Here is a 25,294-nt window from a genome sequence, read left to right as displayed (position 1 = left end):
GGGAAGGGGGTGGAGAGCTGACCAGGGGAAAGGAAGGGAAGGGAGAGCAGATAGGAACTGTTTCTGGGCTGGGCCCATCTTCAAGCAAAAAGAAGCCTGCCTGAAATGTTAGTAATATATCTTTACCTCCTATGAACGCTGTGAGACCAACAGACTTCCTTCAGCCTTTACTGAGAGTTTTTAACATAGAAACATAGGAAGTAGGAACAGGAGTAGGCCAAAAATGGCCCATCGAGCCTGCTCCGCCACTCAATACGATCATGGCTGATCTAATTTATGACCTAACTCCACCTACCTGCCTTCTCCCCGTATCCCCTAATTCCTCTATCATATAAAAATTTATCTAACTGAATTTTAAATATGTTTAATGAGGCAGCCTCAACCACTTCCCTGGTTGGAGAATTCCAAACATTCACTACTCTCTGGGAAAAACTATTTTTCCTCATCTCTGTCCCAAATCTACTTCCCCGAATCTTGAGACTGTGTCCTCTCGTTTTAGTTTCCCCGGCCAGCTCAAAAAACCTTCTTACATCTATCCTATCCATACCCTTCCTAATCCTATATGTTTCTATAAGATCTCCTCTCATTCTTCTGAACTCGAGCGAATACAATCCTAGACGATTTAATCTTTCATCATAAGTCACCTCCTTCATCCCAGGGATCAACCTAGTAAACCTCCTCTGGACCGTCTCCAAAGCCAGTATATCCTTCCTCAAATATGGAGACCAGAACTGGACACAGTACTCCAGGTGCGGTCTCACCAGTACCTTATACAGTTGCAACGTTACCTCCCTACTCCTGAATTCAATTCCTCTAGCGATGAAGGCCAACATTCCATTTGCCTTCTTAATAACCTGCTGCACCTGCAACCTAACTTTTTGTGATTCATTAACATAACTGAGAGTGTCCTGTCTGGCTGATCATTGCATGTAAAAACACAGTGCTGGGGAAACTCAGCAGGCTAAACAGTGTCCTTTATATTGCAAAAATAAAATTACATAATGACAGTGAAAGGTAGAAATGAACAGTGCAGGGATGGGAGGCAATGAGGGTGGGAGGCCGTAGGAGGTAGGTGACCAGAGGTGATGAGGTTGGAGATGGAAGCTTGGAGCAGTGGTAGGGTCCTGTGGAAGGGCTAAGTAGGAGGAAGCATCTGAGAGCTGCCGTCTGGCCTCAGCAAGGTAGAGATCAGTCCGCCAGACCACAACAGAGAGCCATTAGTAAAAGGTAGAAACGAGCAGTGTGAGGATGGGAGACCGTGAGGTTGGGGGCCGTGGGAGGGAGGAGACCATTGTGTGGGATACTAGCTGCAAAGCATCGGTCCGGAAGTCAATACGGAGGATCGACAAAACGGATGAGAAGATCATTGGGGTCTCCCTTTATTGACGACATCCACTTGGAATGTTGCCTAAATGGGGCTCAAATAATGATTGAGGACCCTTTCCATCCACCACACAGTTTGCTTGACCCACTACAGTCAGGAAGGAGGTACAGGAGGATCACGATCAGGACGGCCAGGCTGGGAAAAGTTTCTTCCTGCAGGCCGTGGAGGTGGAAGAACAACATTCTGTAACCAAGTAAATTATTCCAAAATATTTATACATATTTATTTAATATATTTTGATGCATACATGTGATTATGTGCTGTGTATTGCGTGTATATGTATGTACCATGATCCAGGGAAATGCCGTTTTGTCTGGTTGTATCTGTACAGTCAGATGATAATAAACTCTGCATCTGTCCTACCCAATACCTTTCATGATGAGGGCATTTCGTCATTTGCTTCAAACTTGGAGTAATCGCTTGTAAAGAGCAAATACTGAGGATGCGAGTGGTGCTGTGTTCATGATTTGGGTCCAGTCTGAGTTCCTGTAAAAGGTAGAGCAGAGGAAAACACGAAAGTTTGCAGACGCCGTGATATGAGTAAAAATCCGGAGAAGCTCAGCATGGTAAAGAGCGAACATTTTAGAGGGTTGGTTATTAGTACGTCAGGGGAAAGAGGGAGTCGACATCTGTGACGGGACAGCTAGCGTAAAATTATTACAGCACCAACAATCCCACTTCGAATCCAATGCTGTCCATGAGGTCTGTACGTTTTTTCCATGTCCACGTCGGTCTGGTTTCTGCCCACGTTCCAAAGGTGCCCCGAGTTCATAATGATTTGTTACATGGGTGTAATTGGGCAGCACGGATTTGTGGGCTGGAAGGGCCAATATTTCCCCCCAAAATAATATTTATGAAACTATTTATAACAACATTTGCTTATTTCTAAACTTAACTCTATCTTAAACCCCACTATGCTCAAGTGTGTGTGCGTGTTAAATTTCTTGGCGTTTGCACAGTTTGAACAGTCACCACAAAGACTTTCGTAATGCATTCCATTTCCTCAAATCTCAGATCGCCACGTTAAAGTGTGGTAATATTTTAATGTGCCGATTAGCGTGGGAAAGTTCCTGCAAACACTTACAAGGCATCAGCCAGTTCCTGTGCTCTTTGTATTGTTGTAGCTTGAGCATACTCGGTATGACCCCGAGTTCTCTTTCCAAATACACAAGGGAATGTGTCCCGTATGGGTTCGTCACAGCTTGGGGTGAGAACTGGTCTGCCCTAAGTCTGCAGAGGCTGTGATTGTAGTGCAACCATAAAAATGCTGGACGAACTCCATAGGTATGAAGCTTGAAGAAGGGCTCAGGCCTGAAATGTTAGTCACACAGTAAAACCCCTGATACCCGAAACATGGGGATTGATAGGTGCCGGATAAATTTATTTTCCATTTGCTTGAGACTTACGCTTACAATGGCTATTATACCTGCTTTAAGAATAAACAATTGAAACGGCAAAAAAAAACAATACTGCCTTTACAGTGAACAAACTTCACTTACACCAAAATATAAACCATAAAGGATTTTCGTTTACTTTCAGCCATATCCTTTTTAAAACATTTAACCGTTGCTGCATCTGTAGATTTTTCCCCCTCCATGGAGCCGCCCGAAAGATGAACAATAACATTATCGATAATTAAGGCCCCCCCTCCCCCCTCTAAGTTTGCAGATAAAGCCTCTAACCGGGGAAACTCTAGACACTTTAAGAGAGTCACCCAATGGCGAGCGGCATCAACCAGCTCTTCCTCCTGGGCAATGCCATTTTATTCAACCGCAACTTGATACAAACTTTATTTAAACTACGAGCAAAGCACGTCCAAGGCTGTCCGCTGGCTGAATATTTGCTCCCATCTTCACCAAAGGTTAATGTGTTACTTCAGAGAACATTTACTTTTACAATTTTAAACTTACAAATTTCCACTTTCAGGGCTGTTGGAATGCCGAACGATACCCAATTCCTCCATGACAGTAAATTCTGTCTTGGCCGGTTGTAGTTTATCTGGCGGGAGACAAGGAGCTCTGGTGTAAATCTGCGGGCCCGAGTTATCAATGCCATTGTCAAGGAATTGAATTTAGGAGAGAGCACACCAGGAAGTTCGTTGATCTGAGCAGTATATGTGTAAGTGCGTAGAGCGGGCACCCCAAGCAGGGAGATTTGTCGTTTGCTGTTTATCAGAGCGTACGTTTGGAATGTAGTTGTAGTGTTGACGAGCTTCTTTCACTTAATGTCAACGAGCAGGTCGTGGGCCCGTAGGAAATCTGCACCCAAGATGGGCTGTGTGACGGAAACCAAAATGAAATTCCAATGGAATGCCGCCTCTCCTATCTTAATTCTGATGCGGCGCGTGCCAAAGCTTGAAGGGCGAGTCCCTGTTGCTTATGCATCTTTTCGAAGTACGTTGGTGGGAGCAAAATGAGTTCAGTGCCGGTGTGTACGAGAAATTTGCACTTATAAGTGTCATCACGAAGACAAAGGAGGCCAGTACATGTGCCAGCTTCCGAGCCCACTACTGGGAGTTAGCTCTGCCGTTTCCCGACAACCTTTCAGGCTTGCCACTGTCGCGGCTACGGTGCGCAGGGCACGGGAGATGTCTCTGCCGCGAACACTGGCTTTATGTAGGCATACTCTTGCCTTGGCGTGCGGTCGAGTCTGTCAGGCTCCCAAGCCACGTCATGGGGACGGCTGAAATCTATGGTATGGAGATGTGACCCGGGAACTTTGTCAGGAATAAGGTCTCAAAAGAAAGCAAATGGAATGACCGTCTGCTAGTGCATGCAAGCATTTCATTCATTAAAGTGGATGGAATCCTGTCACCTAGCCCCTCCATGTTTAAAAGCTGCAGCATGCCTCGTTCATACCTGGTTAATTCCAGGGTATCCAGGTGGAACTGATGGAACCTGGTTTATTGGTTTTCTTCCAGTAAATTCACTTATTTTAACTGCTGTAGCGACGTCCAGTGCTTCGACGACATGCCAAAACTTTGTGTCTTCAACTGTTACCCCATGAAGGCGGAACTGGGTCTAAGTCTGGTTCAGCCACGCTCGAGGCTGGTGAGCCCAGAAAGGGTGCAAGTGAATGCCTGCTGCTGTTGTTGTGTCCATGTTGAATGTGGATTCAAGCTTCGGCTGAATCTTGCAGTCGGGGTCACTAGTGTAGCGACTACTCCAGTCGTGCTATTAAATCAATTCACCAGACACATTGGTTTGTCAGCAAAGAAAGTTTATTCATATTTACCTCCTCTTTTAAATCCCTTCCGCCCTGGACATCCGGGGCCCAAAGTGACATCACCCCGTGCCTGCAACTCACCTGAAGGGCGCGTGTCTTAAAGTAAAGACGACAGGAGCCCCCGCGCTGGCTTGTAGCTGAGCACCCAACTTCCCAGTGCGCCGCGACCTGGTTCTCAGCACCACGCGGCCTCCCCGGCCTGGTGAGTGAGTGGCGACCAGGCCCGTGGCGCTGCACGGTTGATCGGCCAACAACACGGGTGATGGTTCAGCCCACCCTGCTATCCAACCGCTCGACCTGCTACACCTATTTACTTTGTTTTTTAATTTATTTTCTCAATTTTATTTTTTTGCTGGTTGCTTGAATTCCGGATACCAGGGATTTTACTGTATATCTCTACTTCCTATCGTCGCTCTGTGACTTGCTGAGTTCCTCCAGCAATTTTGTGTTCTTGCAAGTGTTACGAGCCCAGTGGACCCCAAAACCCAGCAGCAATAGATATTCACCAAGATAAATGGTTACTTAAACAAAAGTTGCTTTTAATTACCTTTAAACATGAAAATAGAATCAAACTTTAACTTATCACTATTGACTTACTTAACCTAACTAAGCCCTCTTCTAATTCTAAGCGCACATGTGTGTAATGTGTGTGTAAGTTCAGAAAATTTCATTGATTCACATTCCAATCTCACTTCTCATTCCTCCAAGTTCACTGGTTGCAGGCGATTCTTATACTGTGCACAGAATTTAACATTTATGAAGTTCACCAGGCTTTGGTGCTTGAAAGGTTCCTGTCGGTTTAGAGAGAGAGATTTGTTATTCCAGGACATCCACAACTAATTCCATTTTAATCAGCCACTCCAGTGTCATGCTAATGAAATGTGCCCCCTCAGGGATCTCCAGGTGATAACCTTTCTTTCACGTCACTACAAAGTTCCTTTTTATTTCACTTATTCCAAATGAAACGTTAGATAGCCAGTCCTCTCCTCTTGCATGAACCACAAGGGCTTTGACCAGGCCACTTTCCATAGCTTGCCAGCTTGTCCTGCTCCAGTCCCAGTTGCTTCTGCTGGCTGTAACACTATACAAGTGATCTGTGTGTGTGGGTCTCTCTCTCTCTCTCTCTCTGAGAGAAAGCCTGTTTGACTCTCTGCTTGCAAAACCACACAACCCTCTTACAACAGCTTCAGACAGAAGCGACTCTGACAAACTCTTTCATCTCTTGCCTTTTGTAAATGACATAGGAACATACGAAGTAGGAACAGGAGTAGGCCAAAAATGGCCCATCGAGCCTGCTCCGCCATTCAGTATGATCATGGCTGATCTAATTTATGACCTAACTCCACCTACCTGCCTTCTCCCCATATCCCCTAATTCCTCTATCATGTAAAAATTTATCTAACTGAATTTTAAATATGTTTAATGAAGCAGCCTCAACCACTTCCCTGGTTGGAGAATTCCAAACATTTACCACTCTCTGGGAAAAACTATTTTTCCTCATCTCTGTCCTAAATCTACTCCCCCGAATCTTGAGACTGTGTCCTCTCGTTTTAGTTTCCCCGGCCAGCTCAGAAAACCTTCCTACATCTATCCTATCCATCCCCTTCATAATCCTATATGTTTCTATAAGATCTCCTCTCATTCTTCTGAACTCGAGCGAATACAATCCTAGACGATTTAATCTTTCATCATAAGTCAACCCCTTCATCCCACGGATCAACCTAGTAAACCTCCTCTGGACTGTCTCCAAAGCCAGTATATCCTTCCTCAAATGTGGAGACCAGAACTGGACACAGTACTCCAGGTGCGGTCTCACCAGTACCTTATACAGTTGCAACATGACCTCCCTACTCCTGAATTCAATTCCTCTAGCGATGAAGGCCAACATTCCATTTGTCTTCTTAATAACCTGCTGCACCTGCAAGCTAACTTTTTGCGATTCATGCACAAGCCCTCCCAAGTCCCTCTGCACAACAGCATGCTGTAGTTTTTCACCCTTTCAATAATATTCAGCTCTTTTATTTTTCTTGCCAAAGTGGATAACCTCACACTTACTAACATTGTACTCCATCTGCCAGACCTTTGCCCACTCATCCAGCTTAACTCTATCCCTCTGCAGACTCTCCACATCCTCATTACAATTTGCTCTTCCACTCAATTTGGTGTCATCCACAAACTTGGCTCCACCACATTTTGTCCCCTCCTCCAAGTCATCAATGTAAATGATGAACAGTTGTGGGCCTAACACTGACCCCTGCGGCACCTCATTTACCACTCTCTGCCAACCTGAAAAACTCCCATTTATCCCGACTCTCTGCCTCCTGTCAGACAACCAATTTTCAATCCAGGCCAATATATTTCCCAGGACTCCGCTTTCCTGTAACTTACTGAGAAGTCTCTTGTGCGGCACCTTATCAAACGCTTTCTGGAAATCCAAATATACAACATCAACCTGTTCCCCTCTATCCATCGCACCCATTATATCCTCAAAAAATCCTAACAAGTTTGTCAAACAAGATCTTCCCTATCTAAAACCATGCTGCATCTGCCTGATTGAACCCTTATGTTCCAAAAGTTTCACTATTTCATCTTTAATGACGGCTTCAAGCATTTTTCCAACTACAGATGTCAAGCTAATTGGCCGATAATTTCCAGTCTTCTGCTTACATCCCTTCTTAAAAAGTGACGTGACATTTGCTGTCTTCCATTCTGCCGGGACCTGCCCAGAATCCAAGGAATTTTGGTCTATGACCACCAATGCATCAACTATAACTTCTGCCATTTCCTTCAGAACCTTTGGATGCATATCATCAGGACCAGGTGATTTGTCTGGCTTTAGTCCCATTAGTTTCTCCATCACTACTTCCTTTGTAAGAACTATTTTATCAAGGCCCTCCCCAACATTCGCATCCTTAACTCTGCACTTGGGCATGCTGGACGTGTCTTCTACCGTGAAGACTGACACAAAATATTTGTTTAATGTCTCGGCCATTTCCTCATTTTTTGCTACCAGTTTTCCTTTCTCATCATCCAAGGGTCCTACAATCCATTAATGAAGTCACTGGAGAATTCTTCAAAGCTCTTGCAAAACCTGTTGGCCCCACATGACTAGAATGGGGCTGAGCTCCAGTATTTCAAATAAGATCTGTTTTAAAATGTTTGTATGTAACCTATTCTAACAAACCTTTCCCAGTTTATCTCCCAAAAACATCACATAAGGAACTGCAGAGAGTCGTGAACATTGAAAGTCATTAAATCCAATTGGCATCATGAAGAAAGCATGTCAGCACCTCTACTTCCTTAGGAGTTTGCAGAGGTTTGGCCTGATATCAGAAACCCCGGCAAATTTCTTGGAAAGTGTGCTGATCGCCCTGGTATGGGGGCATCAATACCTCTGAGCGTAAAGCCCTACAAACGGTAGTGGACCACCCGCCAAAACCCTCCCCACCATCGAGAAAATCTAATGGAACGTTGCCGTCGGAGACCAATAATCAAGGATCTGCACCTCTCGAACGTGCTCTGCCATCAGGAAAGATGTTTTGGTGCCACAAGACTCACACCATCAGGTGAAGGAGCAGCTGCTACCCTCCACCATCAGACTCCTCAACAATAAACTCAATCAGGGTCTCATTTAAGGACACTTTGCACATATACTTTGCTGAATATATATTTTTTATATCACACGGTCAGTTTGTTTACATTTCTTTATTTGTTTTCATTTCTCTTTTGAGTGGTGTTTTTTGCACTACAAATAAGTAAAAACTCTGCCTGTCCTGCAGGTAAAGAATCTCAGGGTTGTATATGATGTCATGTGTCTTTTCTGACAATAAATCTGAAATTTGAACTTTGAATGCCATTCAGACCTTCACACAAACCTCTCAATTACTCCTGCTGCCTGAGGAGTGCAGCTGGCATCTTAAAGGACTCATTCTATTCTGATCATAGTTCCATCGGGCAACAGTTACAACAATTTCTTTCCTACTGTTACCAGACTCTCTCGCTGGCAAAAGATGAAGCCCTTGCACTCTTTTTTAAAGCTTAACATGAAAATCTGCAGATACTGTGATTGTAGTTCTGTAGCGGCCCAAAGAGCGGGCCGACACAGGAAACAGCCATTGAGCAAACAGCACGTGGGATGAGACCCCCCCCGCTCCCATAGGCCCACAGGAATAGAGGTCGAATCGACCAATCACTCGCAGCGGGTGCAATCCGGGCCCGTGGATCTGATCTGCCAATCGACAGCTGGCCCCGCTCAAGCCACACCTCAATGGTGACGTGGCCAGCTACCTATAAAAGGCAGAACTGAAGCCCAATAAAGTCAGCGTTGATGACACTCCCTTCATGTGAGAGTCTTCTTTCTTCAACCTCGAACTATAATCCCATTATACTTCGAGCTAGAACCCGAAGCGACCCCACTATAGTTTACTCAAAAATTCTGGAGGGGCTAGGCAAGTAATGCAGTGTTATTTATGTAGCAAAAATAAAGATACTTAACTAACAATTTGGGCCTATCCTGCATTATTTATGTGCACATTTCTTTATATTCAGTGCTGGTTGATTTATTGTAACACTACATTGTTGGTTTATGTATTTGTCACTCTACACCGACCTGTTGTATGAGTGGACTTGACTGCATAGTATGCAAAACAAAGCTTTTTACTGACCCTCGGGATAGGTGACAGTAAGCAGTTCTATCAGTCAAGGGACACAGAGTGGCACGGATATCCAAGGGAACGGACTGCTGCTCTTCACCTCTGGACTTTCCAGGTCCCATCTGAAAGGGGAGCAGTTCAATGCGATCTTTGGCAGGGCAGCAACACTCTTGGTGCTGCACTGGTGCTTGGAATACCTCTGCCCATTCACTCAGAGTGCTTCAGTGTTGGGAGGTGCTGATCTTGGGCGACTATGTTAACTCTCCGTCCGCTGAGGTGAGTGTAAAAGGCCCTGTTTGGAAGAAAGCAGCTGATACTTTTTCCTTTGAATGTGCCATTGAAAGTAAATCAACAAACCTGCTGCCATTTATGGGATCTTGCTGAGCGCAGACTGATAGGCATGGTGACCGTAAGACAAAGGAGTGGAATTAGACCAGTCGGCCCATCGAGTTCACCCTGTCTGATTTATTGTTTGTTTTTTTTTGCCTTCTCCCCATAATCCTTGGTTCCATCCGATATCAGTACCTTATTTAACTCTGCCTTAAATATACCCAATGACTTGGGTATAACTGTCCAGGCTAGCAAATACCACTGATTCCCCACTCTCTGAGTAAAGAATTTCCTCCTCGTATCCAAGTGTAGCATCCAAAAGGGAGCTGGATAAGATTTTGCAGGTCTTTGGGAAGGCAGGGAGACTGGGCTTCAGATGTGTTAGTCAACGGGTAGGATCAAGGGAATGTGTCTGGCCCCATTGCTCTTATTTGAAGAAGCCATGGATTCAATGGACTGAATGACTTCCTTCAGTCTGTGGACCACTCTGCATTTACTTGTATAACGTTGGCTACAGTTGGGTTAAACCCCCAGTATCTGGTACCTATGGGGATTGCTAGATGCCGGATAAGTGAATTTGCTGGTTGCTTGAGATTGTGTGATTGGAAAACTGACTGCTAGGGGTCACCAATTTTAAACTTTTTTTACCCATTTATTTTCAATTTTTTTTTGCCAGTTGCTTGAATTCCAGATAATGGGCATTTTACTGTAATTCTCTGGGTTTGCCTGCATAAATGCATAGTCTTTTCACCACTGATCCTCTGGGTCAGAAGCTCTGCTGTAGTAATCCCACCTCTTGTTATCTTTGTGCCTCAGCTGGAAGTGCCGTTTATCAGTTGCTGAAGTAGCTGCCCTAATGCTTTCCAATGTGGATCTCCCTGGCCGTCAGCATTCTGTCCCTGCTAACTCCGTCCCTGCCGGTTATTCTCTCTCAGTCCACCTCCTTTTGAAGTTGTATTTCTCTGACTCCCTCCCCCCCCCCCCCAACACAACTCCGCCGTACAAACATTTTGCAATGGGTCAGCCGGGATTAACAGCTGACCTCAGCTAACCTTTGAACTTAGCCCACTAGTCCGTTGGAGTATTAAAAACAAGCCTGTTGTTTTGTCAGATTCATTAAAAGCCAGTTACAACTTAAGATTCAAGATTCTGTTTATTGTCATGTAATAAAACAGTGTCATATTCTTGCCTGCCTTAAGGCAGACAGATTTGTCATCCGCAGAAATTGCCTGAAGCACCTTTTACAGTCAGAGAAGGAGAAGCAAAAGAGAGCTCCCCCAGAGTCACCAAGTGTCTCAGAGCCTTTAATAGGGAGTTCTACTGATTCACAAGATGCACCTCATGCACTGCCAAACCAAGGCCACTCGTCAGGGCATTTTCCAACCAGAAGGCAGTCACATCAATGTCTCTGGTTTCTTCTTCTCTTCCTAACCCTCTTGTCTCCTTTCCTCCCAGCCCCTTCCCTCTCCATTCGGAGAGCTACCCCCTCTTGCTGTCACTTCCCAGCTTTTTTCTCTTTTGCCCTCCCACCCATATCTACCTCTTGCCTGTGGGCCTGAGATCCTCCTCCAGCCCCTCCAACCTGTCGTTTTATTCAATTGCCTGCCTGCTTTCAGCTTATACCTTGACGAAGGACTCCAGCCCAAAATGTTGGCGGCACGGTTAGCGTGGCGAAGAGGCATGGCTATCATAGCTGTTGGCGTAATTATGTCACAGCGCCAGTGATCGGAATCAGGGTTGAAATCTCACACTGCCTGCAAGGAGTTTGTACGTCCTCCCTGTGGTGTGGAATTGCCCTGGGGGTGGGCTCCACTTTCCTCCCAGCATCAAAACGTGCCAGGGTTTGTAGGTCAATTGGGTGGCATAGGCTTGTGGACCAGAAGGGCCTGTTACCGTGCCGCATGCTTAAATCTTAAAATTATGTATCTTTCCCATGAAGAACCAGCTGAGTTTCCAAGAGAAGTATTAAATGACAATTACTTAATTGTTTCACGGGATCATTATTTGTTCAGGCAGGATAATTCAAAGTAGTCAGGTTAATGAGTTTATTATCATACACATGAGAGCAATGTTCTTCTTTCTTTGGCTTCGCTTCGCGGACGAAGATTTATGGAGGGGTATGTCCACGTCTGCTGCAGGCTCGTTTGGAGCTGACAAGTCCGATGCGGGACAGGCAGACACGGTTGCAGTGGTTGCAGGGGAAAATTGGTGGGTTGGGGTTGGGTGTTGGGTTTTTCCTCCTTTGTCTTTTGTCAGTGAGGTGGGCTCTGCGGTCTTCTTCAAGCTGGCCGCCGAACTGTGAGGCGCCAAAATGCACGGTTGGAGGCGAGATCAGCCCACTGGCGGTGGTCAATGTGGCAGCCACCAATGTGGTAGAGCAATGAACTTGTGCCAAAATCATTACTTGCAGGTTCCATGCAAGGCACCATTGTTAAAAAAAAACTGCAATTGTATGTATTAAATTATCCCAGCACGGTCATGGTTAATAAATATAAAAAACAGATAAAGATTCACAGTTAATGCAAGTATAAAACAGTTCTGAAAATAAAATCATGCAATCATATACTCCAGTCTATTTGTTCCTGGAACAGTTCAGGTTAAGGTTCTTTTATCGTCAGTGCATAAATACACAAGATATGTTTACTTTGTTTGCCTCTAATGGCCCACAAAGGAACTCTACTAGTCCAGTGTCCCTCGTGAGAAGAGACGAGGAAGCAAAAGATAGTCCCTACAGAGACATTGAGTGTCCATAGGGCCCGCTGGCTCCTCTGAGGTCGGTGCCTCTTGCACTCCCCGCCCCAGCCTCCGTAGCCCAACAACCTCCAGCAGTGAACCCGTGTTCGAGGCATCTAAGTCTCCCCCTGTATCCCAATGTTCAATACGATAAGGAAGCTTTCAGCCTCTTCTTCCCAAATTCCACCACCAGCTCCTTGGTCTCGTTGACATTGTGTGCTATACTGTTGTTCTGGCATCGCCCATCCAGATTCTCAGTCTCTATCCTGTATTTTCACCTGTTATCGCAATGAACAGGACTCTCTAGCTGCCCCCAATCCCCACAGCTCCACACCAACCATTACCCAACTATTCTCGTCTCATCTGAAGTCCCTCCAGATTCCACTTTCTAACCATACACTAGGGGCAATTTCTACTGGTCAGCTAACCTACATGCCTTTGGGATGTGGGATGAAACCAGAGCTACTGGAGGAAATCCACATGACCAGACCAAAAGCTTTGTTTGCTGATAATCAGATTTTTTAAATGATCCAGCAGAGGGATTGGTGGGGGGGTGGGGGGGGGGGGTCCTCTTCAATGAATTATACAGCGTGGAGATAAGCACTTCATCCTAACTTGTCCACGATTTCTGCTAATTCCATATGTGTTTGGCCCAAATCCAATATCCCTTTAAACCTTTTATATCCATATTCTGAACCTTGTGATTATACCCGTCTCTTCCTCTGTCGGCTCATTCCAAAGACTTAGGAGCAGAAATAGCCTATTCAGCCCATCGAGGCTGCCCCACCATTCAGTCATGAGCTGATCCATTCTCCTACTCAGCCCCACTCCTCGGCTTTCTCCCCATATTCCCCTTGATGCCCTGACTAATTAAGTACGTGTCAACCTCTGTCTTAAATACACCCAATGACCTGGCCTCCGCAACCACCTGTGGCAACAAAATCCACAGATTTACCACCCTCTGGCTGGAGAACATTCTCCGCATCTCTGATCTAAATGGACACCCTTCAATCCCAAAGTTGTGCCCCCTTGTCCTGGACTCTCCCACCATGGGAAACAAACTTTCTACGTCGATCCTGTCCATGACTTGGAACATTCAAAATGTTTCAATGAGACCCCTCTCTCATCTTCTGGATTTTCAACAATAACAGGCCAAGAGCCGTCAAACATTCCTCACATGATAACCTTTTAGTTCCCAGAATCAAACTTGTGAACCTCCTCTGAACCCTAACGTCAACACATCCTTTCTTAAATGAGGATTTACCTTCAGGTTATCCTGCACCAGTTTTCCTGAGGGGGGAAAATCTTGTCCCTCAAATCCTCTTTAAGCATTTCCCCTCACCATTAATCTCTGCCCTCAGTTTTGCAGGGAGCATGGAACAATGTAGCGTAGTATCAGACTCTTTGGCCCACAGTTGTGCCAAACATGACATCCAAACCACATTAATACGCTGCTGCTTGCATTTGAAAGATATCCTTCCATCTCCTTCACATCCACGTGCCTCTCCAGAAACTTCTTCATTCCTACTATAGTATCTCCTTCCACTGCTACTGGAAGCCAGTTCCAGGCACCCACCACCCTCTTTGGAAAAGAATTTCCCCCGTATTTTTATTTCAGTATTAAATTTAGTCGTTCAGCACAGTAACGGGCCCTTTCGGCCCACGAGCCCATGCCGCCCAATTACACCCGATTGGCCTGCACCACTGGTACATTTTGAAGGGTGGGAGGAAATCGGAGCACCCAGGGAAAACCCACGCAGACACAGGGAGAAGATACAAACTCCTCACCAACAGCACAGGATTCAAACCCCGGTCCCGATCGCTGGCATTGTAACAGTGTTGCGCTAAACGCGGAGCTAACCATGCTTCCCATATATTTCCCCTTAACTTTCTTCCGCACATTAAATGTCTGTCCATAGCGAGATGCAGTTACCCTGGAAAAACTCATTCTGACAGTCCTCTTGATCAAGTTTTAAAAAAACTTTATTTATAAAAATTTAAAAGAAGATAATACAATCAAAAATACAAACCCTGTTGTTACAAAAATACATTAGTAAAATAGATAATCTTAAATTAGTAAATTAATAACCAATCCCAATCATCCAACCCCTCTAAAAAACCCCTATTTCTATAAACTATTGGAGTCTTATACAAAAATTAAAATACCATAATTAACATATACTAAGACCCATATATTTTAAATATGGTCCCACATTTTAATAAAAAGGAATAATTATCATGTGATCTATATGTTATTTTTTCTAGAGAAATACAAGATTTTAACTCATTATGCCACCTTTGAATACTAATCTCTACATCATCTTTCCATGTTACTGCAATACATTTTCTCGCAACAGCTAAAGATAAACCAATAAAAGCAATCTGAAATTTATCCAATTTCAAACCCCTTAAATCTGTCATAAACCAAAATAAAAATAATTAAGGGTCAAACAATAATAGAATATTATACAAACGTTCTAAAAATTGTCTAACTTTTAACCAAAAATTTTGCACCTTTTTGCATAACCAAACTGAATGTAAAAAAATTTCCCTTTTTGTCCTCCACACGGGAAACATAAATCTGAATCCCTAAAACCATATCTTTTCAACTTCTCCGGTGTCAAATATAACTGATGTACAAAATTATAATTAACTAAGTTATATCTTACATTAATCAACTTAGTTACCGCATTCTTTAACCAATCATCCTCCAATATAGTAAGTTGTAAATCTTTTTCCCACTTACTTTTTATTCTAAAAACACTAAGTTTCTTCATCTTCTCTTGTAATAAACTATACATTTCTGAAATAAATCCTTTTTTCAAAGATTCTGTGATTATTTTTTCAAATCTGGACAAATTGGGGAGTTTAATTTCTTTTCCAAAATTTTTTTTAAAAAAGCTTGTATTTGATAATAAGCAAATATTGAATTCATTGAAATATGATTTTTTTTTCTTGTAATTGATTAAAAGAAAGCTTCCTTTCTCATAAGATCCTCTACCCTTTTAATACCTTTTGAATCCCATTCCTTTAAATAGTAATTGTCCATTGAAAATGGTATAATCCTATTTCTATATATAGGAGTCCAACCAGTAATGTTACCCTTAGATCCAATTATACAATCTCTCTTATACCAAATATCAATTAAATGTCGAAGTACAGGAACACTATAAGACTTCAAAAAACTTGGTCTCCACCTATATATAAAAGAATTTACATCACTTTCTGAAAGTTGACTTAATTCTACTCTGGCCCATATAGGAGTTTGCTCCCTGTCTAACTTTCGATTAATGAATTTCATTTGCGCTGCCTCATAATCTATTTCAAAATTAGGTAACTGAAGACCTCCTAATGCATATTTCCAAGTCAATTTTTGCAGTGAAACTCTAGATAATTTATTCTTCCACAAAAATAAATGAACAGCCAAATTTAGTTCTTTAAAAAAAGATTTTGGAAAAAAAAACAAGGAATAGACTGAAAAAAATACTGTATTTGCAGAAAAACATTCATCTTAATACAATTCACCTTTCCTATTAGAGTTAATGTAAATCTTACCATTTCTTCAAATCTGCTTTAACTGTTCTTAACAAGGGTATATAATTCAACTGATATAATTGATTATAATCCACATTTATTATAACTCCTAAATACTTTATCTTTTCAGACCAACCAAGCTGAGTAATCTATTTACACTCCAAATAATAATCCTTTGAAACAGGTTCATTCTTATCCCAATTAATTTTATATCCAGACATCTCTCCATATTGTTGCAAACATGTCTGTAAATAAACTAAAGATTGTTTAGGATTTGTTAAATAAATTAACACATCATCTGTGAATAAATTAATTTTATTTTCATCCTCCCCTACAGTAATACCTTTAATATTAATATTTTGTCTAATAGATTGAGCTAAAGGTTCAATTGTAGCGCCAGCTATACTGCCCCTGAAAGAACACCCACAACTAGACAGGTTGAGCTCAGTGAGCAAACTGGATTATTGCAGGCTACTGGGCTGCACTTATACTCCCAGCCCGGACCTGGCTGAGAACCGCGCTGGAGGGCGCTGACGTCACCCAGGCATCACGTGGTCCCCCAGCGCAGGTTCCTGAGCCCCGTGCTGTGAGGAAGGGAAAACCCCTGACGGCGCCATTTTGGTCGGCTGCCACGCCGCGTGGCTTATAAGTGGGGCCGGTTCACCTGCCTAGTGGTGAGCCACCACACAATCACTAAAGCAAATAAAGCTGGAGAAAATGGACAACCCTGTCTCGTTGATCTTGATAAAGTAAATGACGATGAAATTACTCAATTTGCCACTATTCTAGCTGAAAAATTATTATATAGGGCTTTTAACCATCCAAAAAACCGATCAATGTTTCATGATTTTATGCCTCTATCAGGTTGCCCTGTGCTCCAGAGACAACATCCCAAGCCTGACCAATCCTTCCCCATATATCACGTCCTCCAACCTAGGCAACATACTGATAAACCTCTGCTGTACCCTTTCCAAAGACTCCATACTCTTCATGAAATGGGGCAAATAGAAATGCACACAGTATTCCAAGTGAGTCCTAACCAAATTTTTATTTAACTTCCAATATGATTTCCTAAATGTTACAATTCATTGACCCATCCAATGAAGCCAAACAGACCAGGCACCTTCTTTACCGCCCTCTCTACTTGTGTAGCCACTTTCAATTAACTATGGACCTGGACCCCCAGATCCCTCTGCACGTCGATGCTTTAAAAAACCCTGTTATCATCTGTGCACATTCCCCTTAGAATTTAACCTTCCAAAGTGCCACACCTCACACTTGTCCACATTAAACTCCATCTGCCTTTTCTCTGCCCATATTGTATCTATCCAATAGTGACCACAGTTCCCTGATCTTTAGCACAAGGATAGGAGCAGGCAAAATAGGAAAGTGTTGAATTTTGGGGAGGGTGAATTTGCATAGTATGAGGTAGGAACTTGGGAGCAATGATTGGGAACTGATGCTCTTGGGGAAACCCAGAGAAAAATGTGGAGGTTGTTTAGGGAGCGGTTGAATCGATTTGTCCCACTGAGACAGAGAAAAGATGGTAGGGTAAAGAAGCAATAGAGATGGATAGTCCAGAGGAAGGAAGAAGAAAGCATTCTTAAGGTTTCAGATGCAAGGATTAGACCAGGATGGTGAGAATTATAAGATAGCAAGGAATGAAGGGACTTAGGAATGGGGGGGGGGGGGTGGAAGACAGGATTTAAAAAAAGGACCTTGGAGAGCTAGAAGGGGACATGAGGAGGTCTTTGCTAATGCATATGAGCACAATAGACAGGAGCAGGAGTAGGCCATTTGGCCCATCAGTCTTCTTCCACCATTTAATTAAGATCATGGCTATCTCTTCTTACCTCTTCCACATAACCCTAAATTCCCCCACTTTGCAAAAAAAAATTATCTACCCGTGTTTTAAATATATTCAGTGGGTTAACATGCACTTCTCTCTGGGAAAAGCAGTTCCTCCTCTGTGATCCAATGTGTTGGATTAAGGAAAGCTCTAAGGCGTTCTATATGGTCTTGATGAACAAATAGAAGACTGGAGTGAGGATAGGAACTCCCTGGGATAAAAACTTTGGGGGGGGAGGGGCGGGGGAGGAGAAATGCAGGTGTCTGGAGGTAGGGGAGGTCCTTAATGAATACTTTGCTTCATTGTTCACCGGGGAGAGGAACCTTGGAAAATGTGTGCCAGTGTAGAACAGGCTAATGTGTCAAATTGAGGTCAAGAAAGAGCCAGCGACCATGCTGAAGAACTAAAAGAACTGCTCACACTGACCATCTGAGACTCTCATATTTACGGAACAATATCTATTTATTTATTTATATGAATCCTTGTCCTGTATTTATATTGTTTGTCTGTCTGTGTGTTATGTCTGGCTGTGTATCTGAGTATTTTACACCGAGGACTGGAGAACACTGTTTTGTCAGGTTGTACTTGTACAATCAGATGACAATAAACTTGGCTTGAGTTTGTTCTTGAGTCTCTGAGAGGCATTAGTGTAGTTAAGACCCAGGACCGGATGAGATATGAGGGAAGTGATTGCTTGCGTGTTAACAATGATCCTTGAATCCTCCCTGGCCATAGAAGTGACAACACCAGAGGATTAGAGAATGGTAAATGCTGTGCCATTGTTCAAGAAATAGATGGGGATAATAATTGGAATTATAAACCAGTGGTGGGTAATCCATATAAGAGGATTTTTAGTGACAGAATTTACGTGCATTTAGAGAATTTTGGTTGTATTAGGGCACACATGTCAAACTCTGGCCCGCGGACCAAGCCCGCGATATAATTATATTTGGCACGCAAGATCATATTAAATATATATTAGAGTTGGCCTGCTGGCCGCCGCGCCAGTATAGTGCATGCACACTGAAGGTGAAAATGAAGACGCCGGAGGTGTGGAGGGATCTCAGAGTCCCGAATCCCGGGGATCGGAACGCCGCACTCAGCCCGCCCGGCTCCCGGACACACAGACGCGGCTGGAGTTGGGGACCATCCTCGCTGGGTCTGCGCTTCAGCGGCGACACCGGACCGAACGTCTCGTTGGCGATGCCTTCCCCCTCGCTCCGTGCACGGCGGACCCTGCCTCCCGCTCCTTTTGTTGGAGACGAGCCCGGCGCCGTGAGATCGCAGTTTAATCCCTTTCCGACCATGGGAGGGGGGTGGGAGCAACGCACTCTTCTCAGCCAATTCCTCCACCGCCCTGGACGCCGGCGTTTCAACGGGGGGTTCGGGTGCCTTCATCAGGTGACCGACCTGTTGGTCCAAGACAAGGGGAGAGCGTACAAACTCCACACAGACAGCACCTGAACGCGGGTGAACGTGGAGCTGCGACCCCACATTCCACATCAGGACTGTGTGTAAGATTGGGAGCAGTGAGATGGAAGCTTATTTTGTTCCTGTGATTTAAGCCTTTCTTGGGGTGGGGGGGGGTCCTTCTCTGACCACTTGCCTAACAATTAACCTAATCAGATGTGGAGTTACCACAATACAACAGTTCTCAACCTTTTTCTTTCCACTCGCGTCCCTGTGCCATTGGTGCTCTGTGATTAGTAAGGGATTGCTTAAGGTGGTCTGTGGGTGGAAAGAAAAAGTTTGAAGACCACTGCTTTAATCATCCCTCATTGACTCGTCATGTGCACGGTTTCAGAGCTCCAAAGGAAATGGGCCAGTGACAATGACAATGAAAGAGTTTATCCAAAACATTTATTTTAATAAGAAAAAGTTTAACATTACATATGTTGAAAGAAGAGAAAACATGCAGATGTTGTTGAAAATTTTCAATAAATATTTAGTTCGGCCCTCGACTTAGTCCAAGTTTTTAATTTTGGCCCTCCGTGAATTTGAGTTTGACACCCCTGTATTAGGGGATAGTCAACATGACTTTGTGAGAGGCAAGCTGAGCATCATGTGTCTAATTGTTTTCAGGGAGGTGAGAAAACAGTTTGATGAAGGTAGATCAGTGGACGTGGTACATATGGATTTTAGTTTTGCGCATTTTCCCCATGGTAGGTTCATCCAGAACATCATGAGGCATGGGATCCATGGAAACATGGCTGCATGGATTCAAAATTGGCTTGAGGGTGATATCAGAAAGAGAACATTTTGCTTGGCGGACGGTGACGAGTGGTGTTCCTCATAGATCTCTTCTGGGGGCCCTGCTCTTTTTTAATTCAAATGACTTAGATGAGGAAGTAGGTTAGTACGTTTGCAGGTTGGAGGCGTTGTAGATAGTGGAGAAGGTTGTCACAGCTTAGAACAGGATGTAGACATGAGGCAGAATTGGATGGCGAGATGGCAGACGTAGTTCACTCTGGAAACGTGAAGTGATACACTTTATACTTCGGAAGATCAAACTTGAAGGTGGAATATATGGTTAATGGCAGGATTCTTAGCAATGTGGAGGAACAGATGGATCTAGTGGTCCAAGTCCACAGATTTCTCAAGGTTGCCATGCAAGTTGATAAGGTGGTGAAGAACTACATGGTGTGCTGCTCTTTATTAGTCGGGGGATTGAGTTCAAGAGCTGTGAGGTAATGTTGCAGGTTTTTAAAACCCTGGTGAAACCCCAATGAGTTTTACTCTTTTTCTGGCCTCTGTTCTGGTCGCCTCGTCACAGGAAGGATGTGGAAGCTTTAGAGAAGGTGCAGAGGAAATTTGCTGCGTAGATTGGAGAATATGCCACAGGAAGAAGGGTTGAACGAGCTTGGGCTTTCCTCTTTCGAATGACGGAGGATGAGAGGTGACTTAATATTGTATAAGATCACAAAAGGACAGCCAGCACCTTTTTCTCAGGGTGGTAATAGTCATGACAGGAGGGCATCTGTTTAAAGTGAGTGGAGGAAAGTTTACAGATGTCAGAGGTTAGTTTTTTTTATACAGAGAGTGGCGGGTAACTGACATGCATTGCCACAAGTGCTGGTGGATGCTGGGACAACAGTAACATTTAGAGAGGCACATAAATTCAGAAAAATGAAGGGTTACGGGCTGTGAGGGAGGGAAAGATTAGATTTATCACATAGAGATGTAGCACAGCATCGCTCACAGAAAGCCCTTTCCCATTCGATGTTTCTATAATGTATATCCAGTTAGATTCTTTGATGGTCCCCTGCACTGTCCACCATTTCACAAATCTTAGTGTCATCTGCAAACTTGCGAGCCCACCCACCTATTTTGTCATCCACTTCATTTATATATACATATAAAGGAAGCAATATCGGTTCCAATATCAATCCCTGACTGGTTACTGGTTCAGAATCAGAATTTATATTCGTGAACTTATCACAAAACTCCTTGTTTTGTGGCAGCAAAATTGAATACATTTACATTTTTTTAAATAAAGAAAAAGTGAGGTTGTGTCTGTAGCCCATTGTCCATTCAGAAATCTGATGGCAGAGGGGAAGAAGATGTTTTTGTACTGTTGGCTTCTTCCTGATGCCAGCCTATCGAATCTCCACATGCTTCAATCCCTCCAGCATCCCTTGACTCTGTCTGCACCCTCTCTAACTTAATCACAGCCTTCCTGCAGTAGAGCTACCAGAACTTTTCTCGGCACTCCATGTGAGGCTTGATTCTTGTTACGAGTCCAGAGGATCCCAAAACCCAGCAGCAATAGATATGCATCATGATAAAGGGTTACTTAAACAAAAGTTGCTTTTAATTTGAATATGAAAATAGAATTAAACTTTCACTTATCTCTATTAACTCACTTAACCTACTTAACCCCCTTCTTCTTGTAAGCGGATGTGTGTGTAAGTTCAGCCAAGTTCTTTGGTTCACAGTCCAGTCTATGCACAGAAGTTAACATTAATAAAGTTCACCAGGCTTTGGTGCTTAACAGGTAAATGGTTGCCGCTCAGAATGGTTCTTGTTGGTCAATAGTTCAGTCCTCTCCTTTGACCAGGCCGTCTTCCAAAGCTTGCCAGCTTGTCCTTCTGGAACCGATCTCCGTGTCTCTCCTCTTTCTCTCTCTCTCACCCCCTCCTCTCTGAGAAAAAGCCTGTTTTTTTCTCTGCTTTCTGCCTGCAAAGATCACATGACCTTTGTCACATTCTGTTTTCCAGACAAAGCTGCTACTGCCTGTTGTTACATTTGTGGCCTTTTGCAAACAACAGTCCATCACGAGTCTGAGCCCTCTTGCAAAAGCTCCAGCAAAAATTCTGTGTTTTAAAGTGTTTGTGTGTGACCTGCTCTAATAAACCTTTCCCAATTTATCTCCCAAACACCTCTATATACTCTGTCACAATTTTGCAACATATATTTAGGATAGAATGCAATTGGCATGATGAGCCAAAGAGGATATCTGTGCAGGGTGATTTCACAGGGTAATCCACTGAAGTAATGTTCTTGTCCCGACTAGACCATGCCAGCGTCTATGTTCCACATGAGGCCTCTCCAGTCTTGTGCCATCTTCACTCAAACTGCAAGTCTTTCCATTCCAGTCGCCCTGTGGTGATCTCTTCTATGCAGAGAATCATGGAGCCGTTGCAACGCAGGTGGCTGCTCAGTCCACTCTGTCTCTGCCTGCCCAACCCCTTGACGATTCAATGAACAGGCAGTGGACTCAAGGTCATCAGTACCTCTTGAGGACAACAAATTTTGTCCAAAATTTTTTAACCATGCTCATCTTTAAGTTCAAGTTTTTTACTGTCTGACTGTACACATACAACCAGAAGAACCAACATTTCTCCAGCTCACGTTGCACATACATACACAGCACATAGTAATCACATATAGATATAGAAATATAATTTAAAATAAATATACTGTATATACTCATGTAATAGTCGACCCTGTGTAAAAGTCAAAACCCCTTCCCGCTTTTTAGTCCAAATCAAAACACTTGTTTTCCATATCACCCGTGTGAAAATCGACCCTCCCCCTATTTTTGGCTCCAGCCACCCGCCCACCAGAGTTCCTGATGTCCGGAACACGGACCGTCGCCCTGGCCGCGTGCCCACTGGTGCTCCCGATGCCCGGACCACGAGCCCTCACCTCAGATGCCTGCCCATCCGAGCTCCCGATGCACCAATCCTAGACCTGGCTGCCCGTCTATCTAAGGGCCCGACGCCTCGGCTGCAAATCCTTAGCCCAGCTGCCTGCCCACCAGAATTCCTGACACCCGAACAGCTTCTGACACCTGGAACGCAGACTTACTACCTGGTCCGGCCATCTGAGCTCTCTAAGTCTTGAATGATGCAGGTATTCACCATGATCAGAAATAGGACCTGTGTAAAAGTCGACCACCCCTCCCTCTGAATTTGACCTGAAAAATTGGTATATTCAGTAGATAAATATTTTTAAATTATTTACTCAGTTAATTACCCCTCTCCTTAACTCCAAACTCTCAGGTTATTGGACCATCACTATTAGGAATAACTTCCCTCCATTTATGATGTTGAATATCTTTAATCTGTTCTCCACCTTCCAGGGAGGATACCTCCAATGTCTTCAACCTAAGGCTCAGCTCAACCCCCTCATCCCTATAAAATATTCTGTTGAACTTTGTTCCCTCTGCCCGGGACATTTGCATCTTGCAGTGCAGTGACCAGCGCTGTGTGCATTTATGGTCTCGCCACTGCTTCATGCAGGAGGTAGCAAGATTTCCAAATGCAAAATGAACATCAAGGAGCACAGAGAGAAAATTACTGTACAGGAACAGGCCCTTCGGCCCACATGTCTGTGCTGAACATGATGCCCAAATTAATGTTGCATGGGTATGATACAAATCCCCCAATCCACTGCATATTAATGCGACTTCTCTAAAAGTCTCTTCATGCTATTATTGTACAGTCGTCCGCCACATAATGTCCGTTCAGGCAGTGTCCGACCAAATATATGACCGTGGTCCCATAAGGTAATGTATCGCCTATTTCTGTATTTATGATGTGGATATTTTATGCTGCAAATTGAAATCAGTATGAGTTAATGATTTAATCGGAGGAAAGTAATTAATCCGGTTAAGTCTGCTACGTCCCATTCTCCGCTAGGAATATGGTGTTTGTACAACGTCCAAATGGCATAACGGCCCATTTCACAGAACTTATCGTGGATCCTAAGGGGCCCATGACTGTATCTACTTCCATCACCACCCGTGGCAGCCCTTTTCCAGGCACCCAGCACTCTCTGTGTAAAACAAAATGCCACGTGTCAGAGGTTTGCATCTGGACCTCAGGATGCTGATGGTTTGGACTGAAGGCTGTGTGGATTCGGAGGCTTTGGAGGAAAATCCATGGATATTCATTGACTCTGGATGGAGTCCATTTTGCTTCTCTCTGTTTGGCTGTAATGGGCGCTGGGCAATTTCTGCTGATAGCGAATCTTGGCCTGAAGGACATTTTATGTGATACCATATTTTTTGTTTTGTTACAAGATAATAATCTTGAATCTCCTTTAAACCTTCCCCCAATCCCCCCCCCCCCCCACTACACCCACTTTAAGTGTGCTTATTTTCTTTTAAATTTGGAGATACCGTACAGTACATGCAGCATTAATTTGGGCATCATGTTCAGCACAGAGCCCAAATACGCACCATGTGACCAATTAACCTACTAATTCTGTACATCTTTGGAGCGTGGGAGGAAACCAGACACCCAGACGAAACCCGCGCAGACTGAACCCAGGTCACTGGAGCTGTGACAGTGTTGCGCTAACCGCCACGCTAACCTGTCCCACCAATAGCATGCGACATTTTGAAGGGAGAAAGATTCTGTACCCATCTTTCCCGCAGTGAGGCGACCTGAATTGCACACAATAGGCGAGAACAAGAATATTTTGCCGAGAGAAGAACAAGGATGATGATGTTGAAGGACAGTGCAAGATGGTAGGGCTGTAAGACAACCCAACGAAGCAGAGTTCTCAGTCCTTGGTGCAAAACACGCAGACACACAACCAGACATAACACACCTGCAGACAAACAATACACATACAGGGCAAATATATCTTCTTTTCTTTGGCTTGGCTTCGCGGATGAAGATTAATGGAGGGGTAATGTCCACGTCAGCTGCAGGCTCGTTTGTGGCTGACAAGTCCGATGCGGGACAGGCAGACACGGTTGCAAGGGAAAATTGGTGGGTTGGGGTTGGGCGTTGGGTTTTTCCTCCTTTGTCTTTTGTCAGTGAGGTGGGCTCTGCGGTCTTCTTCAAAGGAGGTTGCTGCCCGCCGAACTGTGAGGCGCCAAGATGCATGGTTTGAGGCGATATCAGCCCACTGGTGGTGGTCAATGTGGCAGGCACCAAGAGATTTCTTTAGGCAGTCCTTGTACCTCTTCTTTGGTGCACCTCTGTCTCGGTGGCCAGTGGAGAGCTCGCCATATAACACGATCTTGGGAAGGCGATGGAATATGAGCATCTCAGATGGTCAGTTAGAGCAGTTCCTTTGATTGTTCAGCATTTTCACTGCCTGTGGGAGGAAGCTCTTCCTCAGCCTGGTGGT

At 44.1% G+C, this 25,294-nt stretch overlaps 1 protein-coding gene across 6 annotated transcripts in view; it reads left to right on the top strand.

Moving 5' to 3' along the window:
* The window catches only part of adissp (adipose secreted signaling protein), a 150,254-nt gene that overhangs the window by 91,392 nt on the left and 33,568 nt on the right, over positions 1-25,294 (top strand). Inside the window, exon 5 of one of the 6 annotated variants that reach the window (XM_069923507.1) lies at positions 1,459-1,577. The exons of the other annotated variants lie outside the window; for them this stretch is intronic. Within the exon in view, the coding sequence (XP_069779608.1) occupies positions 1,459-1,577 (119 nt within the window). The remainder of the gene's footprint in view (positions 1-1,458; positions 1,578-25,294) is intronic. 6 annotated transcript variants of the gene reach the window in all.

This window comes from Narcine bancroftii, chromosome 3 (genome assembly GCF_036971445.1).
Source record: "Narcine bancroftii isolate sNarBan1 chromosome 3, sNarBan1.hap1, whole genome shotgun sequence".
Taxonomy (NCBI): domain Eukaryota; kingdom Metazoa; phylum Chordata; class Chondrichthyes; order Torpediniformes; family Narcinidae; genus Narcine; species Narcine bancroftii.
The sequence above is the reverse complement of the archived record's forward strand: the minus strand, read 5'-3'. Positions and strand labels throughout refer to the sequence as shown.